The sequence below is a fragment of the Hipposideros armiger genome, unplaced genomic scaffold (assembly GCF_001890085.2).
Source record: "Hipposideros armiger isolate ML-2016 unplaced genomic scaffold, ASM189008v1 scaffold_395, whole genome shotgun sequence".
Lineage (NCBI taxonomy): Eukaryota > Metazoa > Chordata > Mammalia > Chiroptera > Hipposideridae > Hipposideros > Hipposideros armiger.
The window spans coordinates 1096863-1116516 of record NW_017731745.1 but is presented as its reverse complement, the minus strand read 5'-3'; the positions used below and the strand labels follow the sequence as shown (position 1 = coordinate 1116516).

The following is a 19654-nucleotide window of genomic DNA, read 5'->3' as shown; positions in this document are numbered from 1 at the left end:
CTCTAGGGCATTTATAAAAACGAGGCAGATGGTTCTGAACCTCTAGGCTGGGAAGGGGATGAAGCCAACTCTCTCTGACTTTCAATAGCTCATCATCCCTCATAGCTCTGAGGGAACAGCTGTGGAGTTTTGATCTCTCCTGCTTCTGGACTCTTCCTGAGAATGCCAGCCTGAGAAAAGCCTAAACTAAAAGTGGGAACATCTCCAGTAGCCTTCTGAGTCCAGACAAAGTTATCCAGGGATCTGAGTGGCTGGGAACTTTTTTTTTTTTAAGGAGGGCACAGCTCACAGTGGCCCATGCGAGGATCGAACTGGCAACCTTGGTGTTGTCAGCACCACGCTCTAACCAACTAAGCTAACCAGTCACCCCCAGGAACTTGCTTCATTCAGGTGCCTGGGCTATGCTCTAACTCACCTTTCCACAATCCTCTCTGGTGGTGGCAGCAGGCACTGGGGAACTAGGAGTTACGACTTCTCAGCTAAGCCCATGTCATAGCCTTAGGCAGTACTTTGAAGTAAGTCCTGTACGTTTTCTGTACCTTTGTGAAATACTGGGTTGTCAGAAAAGTCATGACGCTTTTTTGCGATGAAAAACATAGAAAAAAATATGTTGTGACTTTTCCGACAACCCAATAGACTGGTCAGACTTAATACTACACCCCAGAGGAATATTGAAAGAATAAATGCAAATCACACACACAAAAGGACTATAGGATTCCAGGAAGGAAGATTATGCTCTTTGAATTTGGAAAAGTAGGTTTTGGTTGTTTTTTTGTTGTTGTTAGAATTAGATACAATTGCATGTGCCAGAAAACCCAAGGTGTTAGTAGCTTAAATCAAATAAGGGTTTATTTTTCTTTTACATAAATGAAGTCTGGATTAGGGAGACTAGGTCTAGAATAGCTACTCCAAAGTCATGATAATCAGACTCCTTCTGTCTGGCTGCTCCACCAGCTTCAGCATGCTGCCTCATGGTCCAAAGTGGCTGTGCTGGCTCCAACTGTCAGATCTGTATTTCTGTCAGCAGGAAGAAGAAAGGGAGAAGGACAGGATCTTTTTCCTTGAAGAATACTTCCAGAAACTTGTATACAAAACTTCCAATTATATTCACTAGCCCAAACTTAGTTATGTGGTACATCTAGCTGCAAGGAAGTCTGGAAAATGTACTCTTGATTCTCGGCAGCTGTGTGCCTAGCTACAAATTATAGGTTCTGTTATTAAGAAAGATGTGGAGGGCCGGCCGAGTGGTGCGTTGGTTAAGAACTGGCTTGGGACACCAGAGGGCCCCGGTTTGGATCCCACATGTGGGGGCCAGTGACACTGCCCTCTACAGCTAAGATGCTGAACAGCAGCTCAACCTGGAGCTGGGCTGCGGTGAGTCACCGGTGATGGCGTAGGCTGCAGCCCCTGCTGCAGTGGGTTGCCATGGGCTACCATGTGTAGCCAGCAGCCAGCGTGAGCAGCCAGCAGCTGCTGTGAGCAGCCGTCCAGAAGCCGCCGACTGAGCTGCCTTGCCCGGGAAGAGCACAATGATGGTGCCAACTTGGGCCAGTGAAGCAACGTCCTCCACAACTAGACTGAAGAACAAAAGGACAGCAGCTTGTCTGTTCCCCTTCCCCCAATTCCCCAGCGCTGTTCCCATCCCCCAATTCCCCAATAAAATTCTTTAGAAAAAAAAAGAAAAAGAAAGATGTGGAGATTGAATAAGGGAGCCAAAGGCAGTCTGTGATGAGGTGGGAAGGTACAGTCCGTTACCAGAAAGAAAATGATACCAATAGCCTATCAAGTGCACACACAAAGTACTAAGGAGCGTGAAAAATAATTTTTTAAGTTTTTTTTCCTTGGCTCACCTAATCAGTCTATACTGGATTCACCTTAAAGAGGCATCAGGGGGTGTATTAGTCAGGGTTCTTCAGAGAAACAGAACCAAAGAAGGCCTTATAATAAACAGTTATTATAAAGAATTGACTCACAATTATGGAGGCTGAAAAGTCCCACAATCTACCATTTACAAGCTGGAGACCCAAGAAAGCCAGTGGTGCAGCTCCAGTCCAAGTCTAAAGGCCTGAAAACGAGGAGAGCCGATAATGTAAATCTCAGTTTAGAGGCATAAGACTGCCATCCTGGCTCATGCAGTCAAGTTAGAGAATTCTCCCTTCACCTGCCTTTCTGTTCTATTCAGGCCGTGGATGGACTAGATGATGCCCACCCACACTGGAGAGGGCAATCTGCTTTATTCAGTCTTCTTATTCCAATGCCAATCTCCAGAAACACCCTCACAGACACACCTTGAAATAATACAGACATCTGGGCACTTTGTGGCCCAATCAAATTGACACATAAAATTAACCATCGTATAAGTCCACCCCTTGTCAACTTGGCATATGCATCTTTTAAAAAAATTTTTAAATTTTTTATTGGGCAACAGTTTGTTTTTTCCAGGACCCATTAGCTCCAAGTCAAATCATTGTCCTTCAATCTAGTTGTGGGGGACAGAGCCCACCATCCCATGTGGGAATTGAACCTCATCTGCAATATGCTCATTAAACATGAGGAAAACGATCCTTTTTTGAAGCAACTGATAACTGGTGATAAGAAGTGGATTGTTTACAACAATGTGGTGCACAAATGGTCTTGGTCTTGACGTGATGATTCTCCTCAAACAACAATGAAAGCAGAGGAAGGTCAGAGGAAGAAGGTCATGCTCTCAGTGTGGTGGGATTTTAAAGGTGTCGTGTTTTTTGAGCTCCTACCAAACAAGGAACCAAACAATCAATTCGAATGTGTACTGTCGGAAATTGGACAGTTTGAATGAATCCATCATCCAGAAACGTCCAGAGCTTGTTAATTGTAAAGGAGTTGTATTCCATCGTGACAACGCAAGACCACACACAAGTTTGATCACCCGTCAAAAATTATTGGAGCTTGCATGGGATGTGTTGCGACACCCACCATACTCGCCTGAACTTGGGCCGTCAGACTTCCACTTGTTTCACTCTCTTTAAAACTCCATGCATGGTATAACATTCAATTCAGATGAGGCTGTAAATCAGCACCTTGTTCAGTTTTTTTTTGCAAATAAAGACAGGTCCTTCTATAAACGAGGAATTATGAAGCTCACTGAAAGATGGCAAAAGGTTATTGAACAAAACGGGCAATATATCATTGATTGATCTTTGTTCTTTATATAAATAAATAACCTTTGAAAAACATAGACAAAATACATCATGACTTTTCCGAAGACCCAATAGTTGGAGAGGGCACAGCTCAGTGGCCCATGTGGGAATCGAACCCGCAACCTTGTTGTTCAGAGCATGCACTCTAACCAACTGAGCCACCTGGCTGCCCAGCATATGCATCTTCTTAAATCATATTTAATCTACAAAGTAATAATTCTAAGCATGATATAACTATCCTGAGCACCGTGGAAAAGGCAGTCACCCCTTCCACCAGAAGAGGAGGTAAAGTCCTTGAATGATATTTAATTCTTCTTGACATTCAGTCATTTAAATACTATGATGTAAAATTGACAATAAAATAGTATGATATAAAGTCAATACATCCAATGTTACATGATAAGGGAATAAGAGGGGAAAATCCAATATACATATATACACACAAATATATTCATAACAAAATAAGGAGGAACTACTCATGATAATTATAGTCCTTATTTCTGTCACTGGTCACATAGTTATAGCTGGTATTTATAAGTACCTTCTTCCACCACCCGTTCTGTATTTCCTTTGCCTATAGCAATCACCTCAGCTGGTTACTGTTCTTTATCTGGTGGGGTGACTCCCGAATGATCTGGGCCATTAGTAGTCTTGCCTGGCTTGGGTTGTTGTAATTTTCCACTGATCTTAATCTCAGGGCATGGCAATACTAAGAGATGCCTTATGGGATCTCCTGTACTCCAGACATACTCTCCCTTACCTCCACTGTGGAGTAGCAGACCAATTTCCCCTTAGTAGTCAGGACCAATTACCCCTGTCAGCACAGTAACTGCCTTCTTTGCCTGTTGATTCAGAGGTGTGAGGAGCCTGAAGTGGGCAGATGGTGGTCTTAACTTCCAGTTCAGTGGAATCATTGCTCTGTCTTGTGGTGGAAGCATTTCTCCATCTGGGACTAAGGCCTCTAGGCCAGCAGTACATAAAGTTGCAGAAATAGGAATAAAAATTTTTGCTAATAGCTCACTAGGGGTAATAGTGAGTGGTGCCATTTCCATTTCCACCCCTTGATTCCTGGACTCATGAATCCTGGCAACGAGAGACACAGCACCATATATTGCACACAGATTCAGAGCACATACTCGGATGTGCCTTCTAGAGAACCTTGCCCCAGCCATGCAAGGTATTCCACCTAGCAGGCACTGTAACTAAGTCTTCCAAAGGCCATTCCACCTTTCTATCATGCCAGCTGCTTCAGGATGGTGAGGAACAAGTAAGACCAGTGAATTCCATGAGCATGGACCCATTATTGCACTTCTTTTGCTATGGAGTGAGTTCCTTGACCAGAAGCAATGCTGTGTGGAATACATGAGGGTGGATAAGGCCTTCTATGAGTTCACAGATGGTCGTTTTGGCAGAAGCATTGAGTTCAGGGAAGGGACATGCATATCCGGAGTGCCTATTTCAGTAAGAAGAAACTCTGCCCCTTCCATGATGGAAGTGGTTTAGTGTAATCAACCTGCTATCAGGTAGCTGGCAGATCACCCCAGGGAATGGTATCATATGGGGGACTCAGTGTTGGTCCCTGCTGCTGTCAGATTGGGCACTCAGCAGTGGCCATAGCCAGGCTGGCTTTGCTGAGTGTAAATCCATGCTGTTGAGCCCATGCATAACCGCCATCCCTGCCACCATGGTCACTTTGTTCATGAGCCCATTGGGCAATGACAGGGGTGGCTGATATCCACAGAAGGGGTCACCTTATCCATATAATTATTAAAATACTCCTCTGCTGAGGTCACCCTTTTGTTAGCATTCACATGGGACACAAATGTCTTCCCATTGTTTTGCCCATTCAGAGAGGTGCATCAGCATGTCCCTTTCCAAAATTTCCTTGTCCCCAATTTTCCAATAATGTTCTCCCAAAACCCTGACGATAAGCCAAACCACTAGCCACAGCCCATGAATTGGTATGTAACTGCATGTCTGGCCATTTGTTCTTCCAAGCAAAGTAGACAACTAAGTGCACTGCTTGGAGTTCTACCCACTGGGAGGATTTCCCTTCTCCACTGTCCTTCAGGGATGTCCCAGAAAAGGGTGCTAGCATTGCAGCTGTCCAATGTCAGGTGGCACCTGCATGTCATGCAGAACCATCTGTAATCCAGGCTGAGTCTTCTCTTCTGTCAGCTGATCAAAGGGAACTCCCCAAGAGACCATAGGTGCAAACTGGGAGAGAGGAGGGAGTATAGCAAGAGTGGAGACTATGGGGATTTCAGCCACTTCTTCATGTAACTTACTTGTTTCTTCAGGGCCTGATTGGCCTGATCATGTATATACTACTTCCATTTGACAATAGAGTGCTGCTGTGTGCACCCACCTAATGGCTTGGTGGGTCAGATAACACCCAGTTCATGATGGGCAGCTCAGGTCACATGATAACTTTGTGGTCTATAGTTTAGTGTTTAGTCTCTCCTAACACCCAATAGAAGGGTAAGGGCTGTTTCTTAAAAGGAGGGTAGTTATCTGCAGAGGGTGGCAGGCTTTGTCCCAAAATCCTAAAGGCCTGCACTGTGATTCACCTGTAGGGATCTGTCAAAGGTTACCAACAGCATCCCTGTCTGCTGCTGACACTTTAAGCGTCATTGGACCTGCTGGGTCACATGGCCCACGTCAGAGCAGCATGCATAGCAGTCTGGACCTATTGGGGAGCATCTTTTGTTCTAGGCCTCACTCAAAACTAGCAGTTGTTGGGCTAGAGTAATACACTCAAATGAAGGATATGTTGCCTCCAAAATCTAAAGAGGTTCACTTGGTGTTATGCCTCTCTTTTGGTTGTAGAAGGGGCTAGATGCAACAACTTATTCTTCACCTTTGGAGGGCTGTTTCTCCTTTCTGATCTTTTATTCATTTCCCTCCCCAGTACCACGGTCTCCTCCATCTTTTTATCCCATATTCTTCCCTCAGAGTCCTAACCCTTTCTCATCTTAACCTCTAGCTTCAGTTGTCAGTGATCACACTGTTGTAGAAGTTGAAGGAAGACTGCCCTTCTCACAACACTCTGGATCACAACTTTGTGTCAACTGAAAAAAAAAAAAGAAGAGATAGATTATATGGTTTTTCATAGTGAGGAGTAGTGAATGCTAATTGGTAACTCAGGGTGATGACTAAGCTGAGGTTCGTAACCTCTTTACACACTGGTAGGAGAATCATGGTTTTCTAAAACAGTATTCACTGCAAAATAGAGGCTCTTCCTCCATCCTGCTGCCATCTTGGACTATGAGGTTGAGGTCAAGCACAGAGCAGAAACAAAGTAGGAGGAACTTGACTTTCTACCAAATTTGGCTTGCCTACCTAGACTTTAATCTGTGAAAGAAATAATCTTTTATTATACTTAAACCACTTTTATTTGTTTTTTTTTCATCACTTCTAGCTGAACTTTACCCTAATGAATACACTATGCAACATGTGAGGAAACCGAGGCCTAGTGAAGTGACTTGTAGTCTATAGTGCAGGAGTGGTACGTCCACATGTATCCTTCACTACAGAAAAACTAGGAAAAACAAAAACAAACCCACAACCTGTAATAGTAAAAACAACAATAATAAGGAATACAGATGCATAGAAAAAGGAATATTTACAGAGCACAGATTTCTCTGTTCTAAAATCACTGAGGATTGGCTAATCCCTTATACAGACTCAGTAAATCCTTTCCTTGGGATTTTCTTCTGGTCACACAGGTAGCTCCATTTCCTAGTTTCCCTTTCAGTTGAGTAGGCCATATGGCTAAGTTCCATCCAATGGAATATGAGTGCAAGTGATGTAGACTCCTTCCAAACCTGCTCTGTCCTCATGTCTCCCAGTCCTGTCTTCCATGCTCCTTACCCATCCAGCAACTGAACACAAAAGACTCTAAGGTACTAGGTGAGGATGAAGCCACCTGATGAGGGAGACCGGGTTCCTGAATCACCAATTAGAAGCCAACTGTTGCCCAGAAACACCCCTATTGGACTTTTATGTGTATGAGAAATAGGCTCAGGTTTTTGGAATTTATTTGTTACAGCCTTACCTAATACAGTCTCTTTTCCTGCTCATTGCCTCAGGTTCATCTGGGTTAAAAGCTAGCCTGTGCTGGGTAGACTTTGAGCCTGAAGCAGACTTTTGTTGACACACAGCTACCAGGTATAGTGGGGTTTTCAATGTATCCTGGTCTCAAATTTGGTGCTCAACACATCCCAGCTGCTTCTGGGTGCTGTGGCACTACCTAGTTGTGCCTCCCTGGCCCCCCTTTGTTCCTGGTTTCTAGGAAAGGAGGCGCTGCCCACTGATCTGTCTAACCTCTGAGATTATGTTGTGGCTCCTGCAATTCTGGACTTTTACCCTTTTTCTGAAGGCTTATCTTCACTCCTACCTTGTCCCTAACCCCCTCCCCATTTCTTCCTATTTAATATTATTTGACTTCAGGGTGACTGCTTAACCTACTTCTTTAAAAAATAATAAGTAAATGATAAAGTGAGTCTAGAGTTTTTGAACAAGTAAGGGCCCTGGGTAATTATCCCAGTAGTTGAGGAGATAACCTTTCAACATCTCTGAACTGACACCACGGTCCAGTCTTTCAGAGTAAACAGAAGTCTTGAGTTTCTTCCCATTTTTCTCCAGTTAAAAAACCTACAACCCAGGCCGGCCAAGTGGCACGTTGGTTAAGAGTTGGCTTGGGACGCCAGCTGTGAGCAGCAGGGCCCCGGTTCTGATCCCACATGAGGGCTAGTGATGCTGCGCCCTCTACAGCTAAGATGGTGAACAACAGCTTGACCTGGAGCTGGGCTGCCAAGGAGTCGCCGGCAACGGTGTAGGCTGCAGTAGGGCTGGCCTGCAGTGGTTGTGAGCTTTTGTGAGTTGCCATGAGCCACTGTGAGCAGCCGTCCAATGGCCGGCGACCAATCTACCTCACCCGGGAAGAGTGCAATGATAACACCAACATGGGCCAGTGAAGTGATGTCCTCCACAACTAGTCTGAAGAACAAAAGGACAGCAACTTGTCTGTTCCCCTTCCCCAATTCTCCAACGCTGTTCCCCTCCCCCAGTCCCCCAATAAAATCTTAAAAACAAAAACAAACAAACAAAAAACCTACAACTCTTTGGAGAGTACCACAACATTCTTGTTCACCTTCTGAGGAAATCTTTGTCTCTCAGCTCATTTGCTGGGAGCCTTAACTGACAGGTCTTGAGTCCAATGAGAATGCTAAGCTCTAGTTCTCAGCTCTGCCCATTTCCCCAAGCTTCCCTTATACCGAAGTAGCCTGTCAGAAGAGGCCTGTTTCAGGCATTCTTCTTAGTGATTTCAGGGATAGGCTTTCTGCTTTTGAGGTACATTTACTTTAAGTCTCTGTAGTAGCATCTACTATCAAGCTCCATGATAGCTGCCATCTCTTTTCATCCTTCTCCCAACCCCAGGGGAGCAATGTTTACTCTTTCGGCAGGTTTGGTATGTGCTATTTCCTCCAAACTCAACAAATCACCTCAACAATAGAGTGTAGAGGAAAGAGCCTCCACTGACTCTGAGACCTCAGGAAAGACACACACAACACCATCCTGAGCCTCATGTCCTCATCTGTAAAAGGGGGATAAGAATTGCATTTCTGTCTACCCTATATAATTGTGAATATTAAATGATAGGCTTGTGAAACCATTGACACTTTGCAGAGTACTATATAAATGCTAGAAATATCTATATTATTTTTATTTTAGCTTCACCTTTTCTGTTTCTAATTCCCTCCAACCCTCTGCTCCCTTCCTCATCAGGGCTGTAGCTCTTCCCTCCAGAGGAAAAGAGAGGACTGACTCACACTTCCTGGTTGGCTTCCTTAATTAAGCGTCACTTCAGCTTCTGCCCACTCTCTCACTTCCTTAGACTTATACCGGTGACCTCCCTGATCAGCTCAGGTGTCTCAGGGTGGCTTTCCAGGGTCCACAATGGCTCTGCCTTGGGAGAATAGGGTATTTCATATACCCCATCTTGAAACTGACAGAATCAGCTAGCTCAGGTTGGACCGGATTGCTTGTACCACCACCATCTCCCTGGGCAAGAAGGGGATGGGGCTTCCAGTGGGGCTACAGTGTGGGCTGGGGGCCCAGGATGGGCCCTCTCTGTTCTGGCTGTTGAAGAGCAGGGTCTGGCTTCCCCTTCCCTTCCTGACCGCCTCATACCTCAGCGGTAAACCCGTGTTAATAGAGTGACGCTTTAATATACTGCCCCTCAGACTGAGAGCCCTGTCCCCAACAGGCCAGCACAGGATTAATGGGGAGCAGAGAGCAAAGAGGAGGGCATCCCGCTAAGGATTCACGTCTCAGCCCTCAGGGTCCCCGAATCAGCCTCATCTTCCTGAATACAATGGTGGTGATGGGGCCAGAGTAGCAAGAGGGCCAAGAGGGAGGAGGCAGCAGGCTGACCCTGCGGTCCTCAGGTTCCATCTTTACTCTCCAGTAACCCACACTGGTCAAAACCCGCTCCGTGGTACTCAGTGGTGCAATCTGTTTATAAAGCAGAGAGCAAGTGAGGACACTGGGTGATTATCCTGATTGTTGAGGAGATAACCTCTCTCACCTGACTTCAGCGGGTCACCGAGGCTGCGAGCTCGGCTGCTGCAGCCCTGCCTTGAGCCAGTCCTCCTCTGGAGTTTCCAAGCGCACGTGTGCTGTTCAGAGCTACCTCCTGACTCCCCCTTGGGAGTCATTTGCGCCTGAGCTTGCCCCTGCCACCCAGGACCCAGGGATGAGACATCTCTCCAATCCCAGCCACCGTGCTCGCAGGCAGCGGGTTTCCTGGGTAGAACGTGTTGCGGCAGACTCGCAGAGACCAGGTTCGAATGCCTGTCCTGCCGCTGTAACGTGTGTGGCTCTGGGCAAGTTCCAGCATCGGGCGTCTCAGTTTCATCGACCAGTAAGAATAGATTCTTTGTGCGACCGCTGTGAGAATTAAACAGATACCAGGTGTGTAAAATGTCTGGCACGTAGTAAGCGTTCAAGAAATACCAGTTATGACCTATTAGTCCGGGGAACAAGAAGTCACCATCAAGCTGCGTCTCCAGAGTTCAGGGTAATCAACTTAGCGGAATAATTCTAGCAGCAATGAGCTTCTGAGCGAGTGAGAGCGCCTGGCTGGGCAGACCAGCACCAGCCCTTGAAGAAGCCCCTAAGAAGGGGAATCGAGAGCCTGCAGCTCTGCAAAGTCCACCCTTGCTGCTGCTCTTGCCTTCCTGCCTGACCTGTCTTTCTGTTTATAGGACCTCAGGTGACTCACGTCTGATTCCCCGGCTGGGGCAATCGAGGCAGCGCTCCACTATGGTTTTGCAGAATCCGGGGCGTGGGCCCTCGGTCCTGGGCGCCCTGGACCGCAGAGGTGGAGCCCCCTAAGCCAGGATGGCTGCCGGGATGACAGCTGAGTATGGCTTTGTCGCTTGCGGCGCTTCCCAAGCGTCCTGACTCCCAGGACTCTGACTCAAAGGGCCCTGGGTTGCCCTGCCCCCGCGGTCGCCGGCTTCCCAGCCCTCAGACCCAGGGCTTCATGTTACCCGGAGCAGAGCGCGGGCTATTCGCCCCAGAAGGCAGGCCGCGCCGGCTTGGCACCGAGCGCGCAGACGGGACTTTGGAGACTGCGGCCGGCGGGGTTGGGGGAGCCACGGGATTCTTCCCCGCAGCCAGCCAGAATCAGGGCTGGTACCGCTACTCAGCAAGTGAGGACGCGCTTGGCACCCCAGGAGGGCTGGGCCGCTGGTAGTTATCGATTCAACCCTGGTAGGGCCGAGGACTGCTAGCGTCCTAAAGACAGCCTGCCCCTACATGCCCATCCCGTGTCAGCCTCAGGTTTGTGGGTCCCTCCAAGAAAGGGAGTCTGTGGGGGAACTAGGGGCGTCTGTCAGGCCTGGCGAGACGGGCCTTTGGGCGCATCCACACGGTGTTACTGAGACTCTCTGGACCGCAGAACCGCCCGGCTCTACCTGGTGGGGGAGCAGCTCTGCTCCTGAGATTATGTGGAAACAGAGTGGAAAACTCACCCTTTTGGAAGGCGCGCAATCTCACCCTTTCCACTCTGATTCCACCGTGCAACCCAGGAGACCGTTTCTGAGTTCCAGTCACACAGGAACCCGCGGAGTTCTGAGAAGAGACTCCCAAAAGGCCTTGACCCTGACACCAGGATTCAAGGTCTTTCCCGCCCAGCCTCAGTTCCACTAATCTGCACCCCACTCCCACCCCGGCAGCCGCGACCCAGAGATTCTGCTTCCCTCTGCGTTCACCCAGCCCGCGGTCAGCAGAGACTTCAGTAATCAGGATCAGCTCGCTCTGGGTTGGGTTCTGGCGGCACGAAAGGAAAGGCTGGTCCTCCTACCGCCTCAGGCGCCTCCGCTTTCGAGCCGCCGCGCTCAGGCGTAGCCCGACTTTTCCGGCTCCCCCGAGTGCCCTGGATGCGCACCGGCTCATCCGCTCACCTCTACTAGTGAGGCAGACGACCTCCCCATTTGTGCACGCCAGCGGGTTTTTTTTCACCCCATTGCCCGCACACACTCTCATGCCATACCCCAGTACATCCTCACGCACTGACTGGTTCGCATCCCCTTCCATTATCCCTAAGAAACTTTGAGTGCCCAGGGAACCAAAGCCCAAAGCCGTAGCATTGGGATGGGGACCACGAAAAAAGGAAGGGGCCCAGTTGCGAGCCAAAGTCCTTCTCAGTCCTTCTCCATCTGCCATTCAACACAGAAACATTCACATTTCTTCTTTCTGGAGCCCGGGCAGCATGCTGGCAAGAGGTGGGCGTTGAGGGGGCCGTGGAAGCCACATTCCTTGCGTGCTGACTCCGGCGCCCCCACTCGGCTGGTCCATACTTTTCTCCGGGGGCCAAATGGTGTTTCCTACAAGGACTGGGGAAAAGCGAGGACGCAGCAGCCCGGCGTTCTCTCGCCAGATTTCCCTCAGTCTGTTTAACCTTTGCTTTGTGGCATGTCATCACCACCTGTTCCCCCAGGTGGGCCCGCCACCCCTCGTGATGCGCTTCGGGGTGAGGACACCAGAGTCCAGGCCTGATCCGAGTCCTGGCGGGGGCCGCTTAAAGCCAGGCTTGGGGTGTAGGGAGGAAACTGACGAGGACGCATGGCGATCCCCCGTGCTCCCTCCTGCCCTTACAACCCTCGGCTTTTATGCCCCAAGCAGATGAGTTGGCCAGCTGCCCTCAAAGTCTGAGTTCTATTCTACCTTCTTCATTCGGCTTCACCTTCGAGGGCTGCGTGGGTATGGGACCTGGGAACAAATGAAATGCGAATGCGGTCACAGGAGCAGAGAGGGAGACTCGAGCTTCGAGTCGCTCAGTCACTTCGAGTTGCTGGAGCGAAATTCCTGGTTTCTTTGCTGCCGCGGGGGGGAGGGGAGGACGGAGGGGAGGAGTGACAAATCACTGGGAATCCTGTTTGGTGGCCACCGACAGGGAGTGGTAGTATTCACCTGGCTATTTCTGTGCAAAAGTTATGTCCAGTTGGTGTGTTCTGGACCCGGCCACAGCTTCTCCGTGGGTCCATTGGAGTGTGGAATAGAGGGGTGGCTTGTAGGAATTTATGCAGTGCGCCAGTAGCCATTCGGAACTTCTTGATAGAACTTCTTTTCAGAACTTCTATATAATTTCCCCATTTAAATAAATGTTTTCGTTTAGGTTTCCAACAGGGAAGGCAAGAGGGAAGTTGCAACGAGTAGTGCGGGGCTATATAGGAGTTCACTTTCCGGAATAAAGTTGGGGGACAAGCACTCCGCCCCCTACTGGTGAGTGAGCGCTCCGGGCAAACTCCAGAGATCCCACCTGGGCGGGTAGGCGAGAAGGTGCCGCAGGTGTGATCCCTGACCTGCTGCCGCCTCGCGCTGGAATAATTTCTGTCTCTGAAGCTCAGTCGCCCGGTGCCGAGGACGCCTGCAAGGCCGACCTGGCCTCAGCAGGTGGCTGGGCTGGGACCTGCTGCTGGCAGAGGCACCCGTGTGAGCGTGGATTTTCGTGGTTCTGGGGAGAAGCATGATGCATATTTGTATTTGTGTGTGTGAGAGAGCGCACGTATTTGGAAGTGGCTCATTTGTGTATGTATCTCTGATATATCTGTGCAGGAGAGTGTTGTTTCGCTTGAGGACATGTGTTGGTGTGTCTGTGAAAATGGTTTGAGGGTCTGTGTATGTTTGCTCCTCTGCGTGCACGTGTGCATGTGAACATATGCGACAGAGTCTGTGTGCTTCCCCGTGTGAGGGGGTTGCCATCCACAGTGCCTAACACAGAACGGACTCTCACTCCCAGTGAATCCAATTATAAATGGTATGCTCCTCTCCTTTGTGAAAGTTGGTACACAGCCTGTTTGCCTGTGAGTGTGTCTGGCAAATAGGGGGCAGGTAGGCATGACACGGGTTACTGCATTTCCCCCTTCCCAAAAGTCAGCCCGGGCCTGTCAGCTGGGCTTGGTTGACTCAAGGTGGCTTCCTGCCTCGTTTGAGCTTCTCCAGACCCTCAGGCAGTAGCGGGCTCTTCACCCCGACAGTCAGCGGATACGGGGCGGCTGGGCCCTACAAGCACAGACCAAGTCCGGGAGGAGCAGGCGAAACAGCCTTAGCCGGCTTGGCGATTCATTCCCTTGACTTCCAGGCCCGCACAGTGTGAAGGCCGAGGCACAGCCTTCGCGGCAAGTTAGCCCTCCCAGCTGCCCGCGTCTGCGAGGGTCTCAACTGGGAAGGAATCCTTGATGCTTAGAAAGTCCGAGCCAAAGTGTCTTCAGTGAACGCTGATTTCACCAAAGAGGAAAGTCCCGAGAGGTCCCCGCACTCAAGATCACCTAGCTGCAAGAGCCCCTCACCCCTCATCCCTTCCTGTCCGGGGCTGGCAAGTTTGGTCCTAAACAGCCTAGTCGTGGAGGTGGGACGTGTTCTGTACCAATCGCGACCGCGACCTGAAAAGCCTCGGCTTCCTCCCCTGGGAGTCCCGCCTGCTTTGCCTAGACTGGCTAGACGTGTCGCTTAATAAGATGGAGGACTCGATCCCCAAGAGGGCAGGGGTCGCTGCAGGTTATTTTACAGCCACGGAAGCACCGGCGTACGACGCGCGGAGGTGTCTCGCTGGTCTGACCAGCCAACCCCCGGCGGCGGCTTGCTCCAATTTAGAACACGCGCGGGCGCAGCCAGCCTCTCTGAGTCTCATTTGACTTTCCTTCTCCCCACCCCTTCATCTCCACTCCAGACCGACAGATTTCGGAACATGGAGACCTTTGCTCCACCGCCACACACACACACACACACACACACACACACACACACACACACACACACACAAGACCCAGGCTTCAAGGCTGGATCAGCGGCTGCCCTAGGGGCCGCTGAATCTGCCCAGTGGGTCGCACCTGGTTCTGGGGACTGCTTCCACCACAAAGGAGTACACCCCTTCAGGAAAAATCCACAGCCCGATTTGTTCCCCAGCCTCGTTATCTCCCAACACAGGTACCTATGCTCCGCACACGGACTCTCATTTCCTACTTGAATCCCCGAGGTGAAGAAAGAGGGTCCGCTGGTGGGGGGAGAGGAGTCCCCAAGAGAGGCAGGCCACCTCCTCCCTGCTTCTGTAGGGAGCTTCCCGGACGGGCAAAGAAATAGCGGGCTTTGGGGGAAGAGGTTTCCGAGTTTTCAGTCCCTTCACTTTGTGACCGATACACGTTGCGTATGTGGGAAGGCGTCTCCAGGTTTTGGGGACGCACCCGGCATCGCTGCCCAGAACGGTCCACCCGGGTGTCGAGTCCCTGTAGGGAAATCAGACACTGTTGCACTCACGGCTTGCTGGCCTTGTGGTATATATCCATATATATATTTATGATTTCTAATTTTATTATAAAATAAAAGCAGAAATATTTCCCAAAGAACATTCACATGAGGGCATAACAGGGAGAGGGCAAGTCCGAGGCTCAAGAGGCATGTCTGCCTGGAGCACTGTGGCCACAGTCCCGGGAGGAAGAAGAGAGCCGGCGCAGGGCCTGAGAGAGAGAGAGAGAGAGAGAGAGAGAGAGAGAGAGAGAGAGGCAGGCAGGCAGGCAGGCCAGAGGCAAGGGGGCATGCAGGGCCTTTGCACAGCAGCCCTTTCCCTTGCACTTAAGTTACTAGGGGCAAAGCTGACACCAGCAGCCCCAATGACCCCTGGGGAAGGGCCTCTGGAGAAGGCCTGGTTTCAAACGCCCTGTCTTCCCTTTGCTTTTCTTCCTCCCTCTCCCCACCCCAGGAGAGTGAGGGATGGGGTGGAGGGAAGGCAAATAGAAGGCCAGGCTGGAGGAAAAAGACTGAGGGGCACAGACCAAGGGGCTAGGAGTGCAGGAGGTTGGGTGGAGAGCAGAAGCAGAAAAACAGAAACCTAGCGAGAGATGACAAGCCAGAAATACAGAAGGAAACAGAAACAGACTGAAGGGGACAAGGAAGAAGGGGAGGGAGGAAGAGAGGAGAGAAGGACGAGGAAGAAAGAGCAAGGAAGGCAAAGCAAAGGAAGAGAGAACAGAAGGAAAGAGAAGCCAAGAGAACATAGGGAGAGGATGAGGATGGTGTATAATTTATTCCCTTCCCTGGTTCATTACCCGGTCCCAGTCCTTCAAAGGATCTCAAAAGCAACTTGTTGAAAATAAATCCCGAACGAAGACCAAACCAGACAGCCATCCGCCCTGCCGGGGCCGGCGGTTCTGCCCCGCTCAGCGTGCGGGTGTTTCAGTACCTGGTGGGGCCGCCGGCGCCGAGCGCCCTCCCGACACGGTCTCTCTGAAGTTTCCAGTGCCAAGCCCGGAAGGCCGGCGCTTCGAGGCAGGCGGGGCTCTAGGAGCCCAGGTCCACGAGGTTGGCCGACATAGGGTTGAGGATGGAGTCCTGCAGGCTGTGGTGGTGCTGCAGCGGGTCGGCGCCTCCTCCGCCCGGCACCGGCACCGGCACCGCGCTGGGGCCAGGAGGGTGACCCAGGCTGTGCAGGGACGGCAGCCCTGGTGGCGGCGGCGGGCTGAGCAGCAGTGCGGGGCTAGACGACGAGTGGTCTGGCGTCCCCGACGGCGTCTTCTCGTCCTCCGAGCTGCCTAGCACCGACTTGCCGCTGCCGTTCAGCGACGCCGCTAGCGGGTTGTGGCTGTTGGAGTTGGAGTTCTCGCTGTTCTCTCTGCAAGTGCAGGAGCAAAGCAGCCGGGTCAGTGGAGCTACAGAGGCCGCTCGGCGCCGCGACACCCGGAGCTGGAGCCTGCCGCCCGCCTCCGAGCCAGAGCCACTGCGCGCCGCCTGCGGGTGTTCGGTTTCTACCAATTTTTTTCGGCCTGGCCTGGGGCTCTCGTTCTTTCTGCCAGTTCTCTCAAACTCTCAACACCGATTTCTCTTATCCTTCTCCCTGTATGATCTCTATCTCCCCACCTCTCATGCTCTCAATCTCATGAAAATCTTTCTTTCTCTCTGTATGTTGTCCCTCTCCCACCTCACAGAGTTGCGAACATTTCTTTTCCAGAGCAGCCCGGCGTGGAGCAGGGTTCCCTGGAGCTGGGTAGGTGGCAGGGACAGGGAAAAAGAGAAAATGCCTGGCTTTTCAGATCACTCATGGCTCCTCAAGCCAGGGTTTGCTGGGTAGAAGTGGGGCCAGGAGACTGAGGGACCCTAGGTACAGAGAACCCCACGTGAAGTTGAGGATCTCGGAAGCCTTCCTCGCCTTTTGCTTTTCTCTGCTTGAGGGAAATCCCTGACTGGGGAACAGGTTCCCGGAGCTATGGGTCCTTTCCCTCTAGCTCCAAATTTGCAGGCCTGGTGAGGGCTCTTCTTGTTGGGTCTAGGGACAAGGCCCTAAGGATGAATGTAGGACTCCCTTTCCCTGGTGGCATAGTGGAAACTTCAGCTGGGGGCCTGGAAGCTAGGGGCTTGAAGAGCAGCTCCTAGGAAAATGGAAAATGGAGAACAGAGGGGAGTGCTCATCGTGGCCTAGGCTTTCTTGTCAAACCAGAAACAGAGGGACTCTGCAGCCCTCACCTGGGTCCTGACCTGAGAACCTAGTTCTTCAGGAGTCTGGATGCATGCCAGTGTGGGTGGAGGGGACCCCAGCAGGGAGAGCCCACCTCCTGCACTGCCTTTGACTGTGACAGCCCTGCCCGGATTTTGAGATTTGAAATTTTGGGTAGATTCTCTCTTCACTGGCTTTCCATGGCCTTTTCTTCCTGTTTTCCTGGAAGGAAACTTCCCACAGGACTGGTAGCTGAGACCTTACAATGGTGGATACCCCAACATCATAGTCTCAGAGGCAAGGGTCACTTGAAGCTCCCTAGCTCCACCTCCAGAGATCTGGTTCCACTGTTCAGTACCCCCACCCGACTGATCGTGCAAACTCTGGGATGCACACACCCTGTTGCAATCAGGCTGGACTCTGTTCTCACAATCAGTTTCTCTATTTCCCCCTCTAGATTTGGGGTTCTGAGGGGCAACAGAGCTGGCAGCCACCAGGGCCTAATGGGCAACCATTAGACTAGTTCAGGAAGTCTGGGGGACTGGAAGACAAGCAACTCCCAGCTTTTCTGAAGTCCTCAGCTCACCCCAGACCTATCGACGTACCCACTAAGTAGGGTAGGGCCTGAAGAAAGAGGGGTCAAGGGCCTGACAGGCTGTATCCAACAAGGCAGAAAAGGGCGTGTGTTTCTCTTCCCTCCCAGAGTTGAGACTTCCTCCCCAAGCCTTTTGCCTCCTGGTCCTTTGTATGCGGGATAAAAAACTCTCACTATTAACCCCCATATCCAGACAAGGAAAAGTCTTGCCCAGGTCCCTCCACATCCAGGTCATACTAGGGAAACTCCAATCCCAGTCCTGATTCCTAGCACATTTTGGCGGAGAGCTCAGTAAGGCCTATATCGAAAGTGCGAGTAAGTGCTGGTGAATTCCCACAGGCAGCCTGAAATCCGCAACGCCAACAGTCCTGGCCAAACCCCCTCAGTCCTTCGGAGGACTATTAGGCCCTGCCCGCTGTGCTCCCCTTGCAGGGGATCCAGGCGCTCTGTCTTGCCTTCGCTCCGAAGCGCGCTGCTTCTCCACTTTTGCCCACAAGCGACCAGGGAGTTAGTTGACAACTTCCCCGATTGCTTTGCCCGCTTTAGACAAATCCCTGCCCTCCTGGTATCGCGCAAGACCTGAGAGCCATCCGGGGCAGACCAGAATGCATTTGGGCGGTGACCGGGACTAGGGACCCAGTTTAGGCCTCTCCTGGGGTTAAGCCGACGCCCTGAGACCCCCCTCCCTCAAGCCCGGGGGTGGGGGAAACAGGCGCTGGAGCTCTACTTACTCGTACCTTTCCTTGGCCTCGGCTGCCCGGTCACGCTGCCGCCGGTTCTTGAACCAGTTGCTGACCTGCGTGGTGGTGAGGCCCGTGGCCTCTGCCAGCTCGCGCTTCTCGCGGGGTGAAGGGTAGGGGTTGTGCGCGTACCACTCGCGCAGCACGCTGCGACTTTTTTCCTTGAAGCAGTAGCTGGTCTCCTCGCCGTCCCAGATGGAGCGCGGCAGCGGAAACTTGCGGCGCACGCGGTACTTGCCCACGGCGCCCAGGGGTCGGCCGCGCAGCTTCTCTGCCTCGATGTAGTGCGCCTTGAGCCACAGTTGCTGCAGCTTGGCGTGGTTGTGCGGCGAGAACTGATGGCTCTCCAGGATCTTGTAGAGCTCGCGGAAGTTACCGCGGTGGAAGGCCACCACCGCCTTGGCCTTGAGCACGCTTTCATTCTTGTGGAGATGCTCGCAGGCAGGCAGCGACCACAAGAAGCGGCCCAGCCGCTCGATGTTGCCGCCCTGTTGCAGCACCTCGCAGACGCAAGCCACTTGCTCCTGCGTGAAGCCGAAGGTGGGCAGCATGGACATGGTGCCGGCTGAGCCCCAGCCCGCCCGCCGGCGCGCGCGCGCGCGCCCTCACCGCGCTGGGCTGTCCGGCATGGGCGCCTCCCCGCCGGGCGGTCCCGGCCGAAAGGCGGGCGGGGCAGGCCCCCCGGTCCCGCGCTGGCTCACGGCGAACTCCGAGTCACTGCAGTACGTCCCCGCGCCGGTCGCGGCTCCCGTGCCGCTCCGCACCACCGCCGCCTGCGCGCCTTGCTAGCGCCCTCGTCCAAGCCCGGGGGCCGCCCCGGGCGCCGCTCGGCATGCTCTGCGCCCGGCCGCCCGTCGCTCCCTTGCTCGCTTCTTGCTCGCTCTCCCCCCGGTCTCGCTCGCTCGCTGCTTTTTTAATAATATTATTCTAAGCGGGCATGAGGCGCAGCGGCCCGCGCCCTGATTGGTCTGGTTATCTGACCCGGGGCTTGCCCGCGCCAGACAATAGTCGGAGTCAAATTATTCGCCATGGAGACGCTGTCAGTCACTGGTAACCCGAGCCCCGGCGGGCCGGGCGGCTCCCCCACCCCCCCGCCGGCTCCGCTGACAGATCGCCCGGCTCCGCGCAAAGCTGAGGGCGGCCTGAG

The 19654-nt window shown here is 52.0% G+C and overlaps 1 protein-coding gene and 1 non-coding gene across 3 annotated transcripts; both read right to left on the bottom strand.

Moving 5' to 3' along the window:
* Window positions 1-291: 291 nt before the first annotated feature.
* On the bottom strand, window positions 292-365 carry TRNAV-GAC (transfer RNA valine (anticodon GAC)). Its single transcript has one exon. It is a non-coding gene; the product is annotated as a tRNA-Val (tRNA).
* Window positions 366-15677: 15312 nt separating this feature from the next.
* SIX2 (SIX homeobox 2) lies at window positions 15678-19398 on the bottom strand. 2 transcript variants are annotated; one of them, XM_019663547.1, is made up of 2 exons: window positions 18499-19398; window positions 15678-16353 (listed from the first exon to the last, which is right to left on the bottom strand). In XM_019663547.1, the coding sequence occupies exons 1-2, from the start codon at window positions 19062-19064 to the stop codon at window positions 16023-16025; spliced, it is 897 nt and encodes a 298-aa protein (XP_019519092.1). In that variant the 5' UTR covers window positions 19065-19398; the 3' UTR covers window positions 15678-16022. The 2 variants fall into 2 exon arrangements, with proteins under 2 accessions (XP_019519092.1, XP_019519093.1); XM_019663548.1 differs by having other exon boundaries at window positions 18505-19398.
* Window positions 19399-19654: the final 256 nt, after the last annotated feature.

Coding starts and splice junctions, on each gene's coding strand:
- SIX2 (XM_019663547.1), bottom strand. CDS start 19,064: ATGTCCATGCTGCCCACCTTCGGCTTCACGCAGGAGCAAGTGGCTTGC. Junction 16,354..18,498: donor GAGGCCAAGGAAAGGTACGA/GTAAGTAGAGCT, acceptor CTGCACTTGCAG/AGAGAACAGCGAGAACTCCA.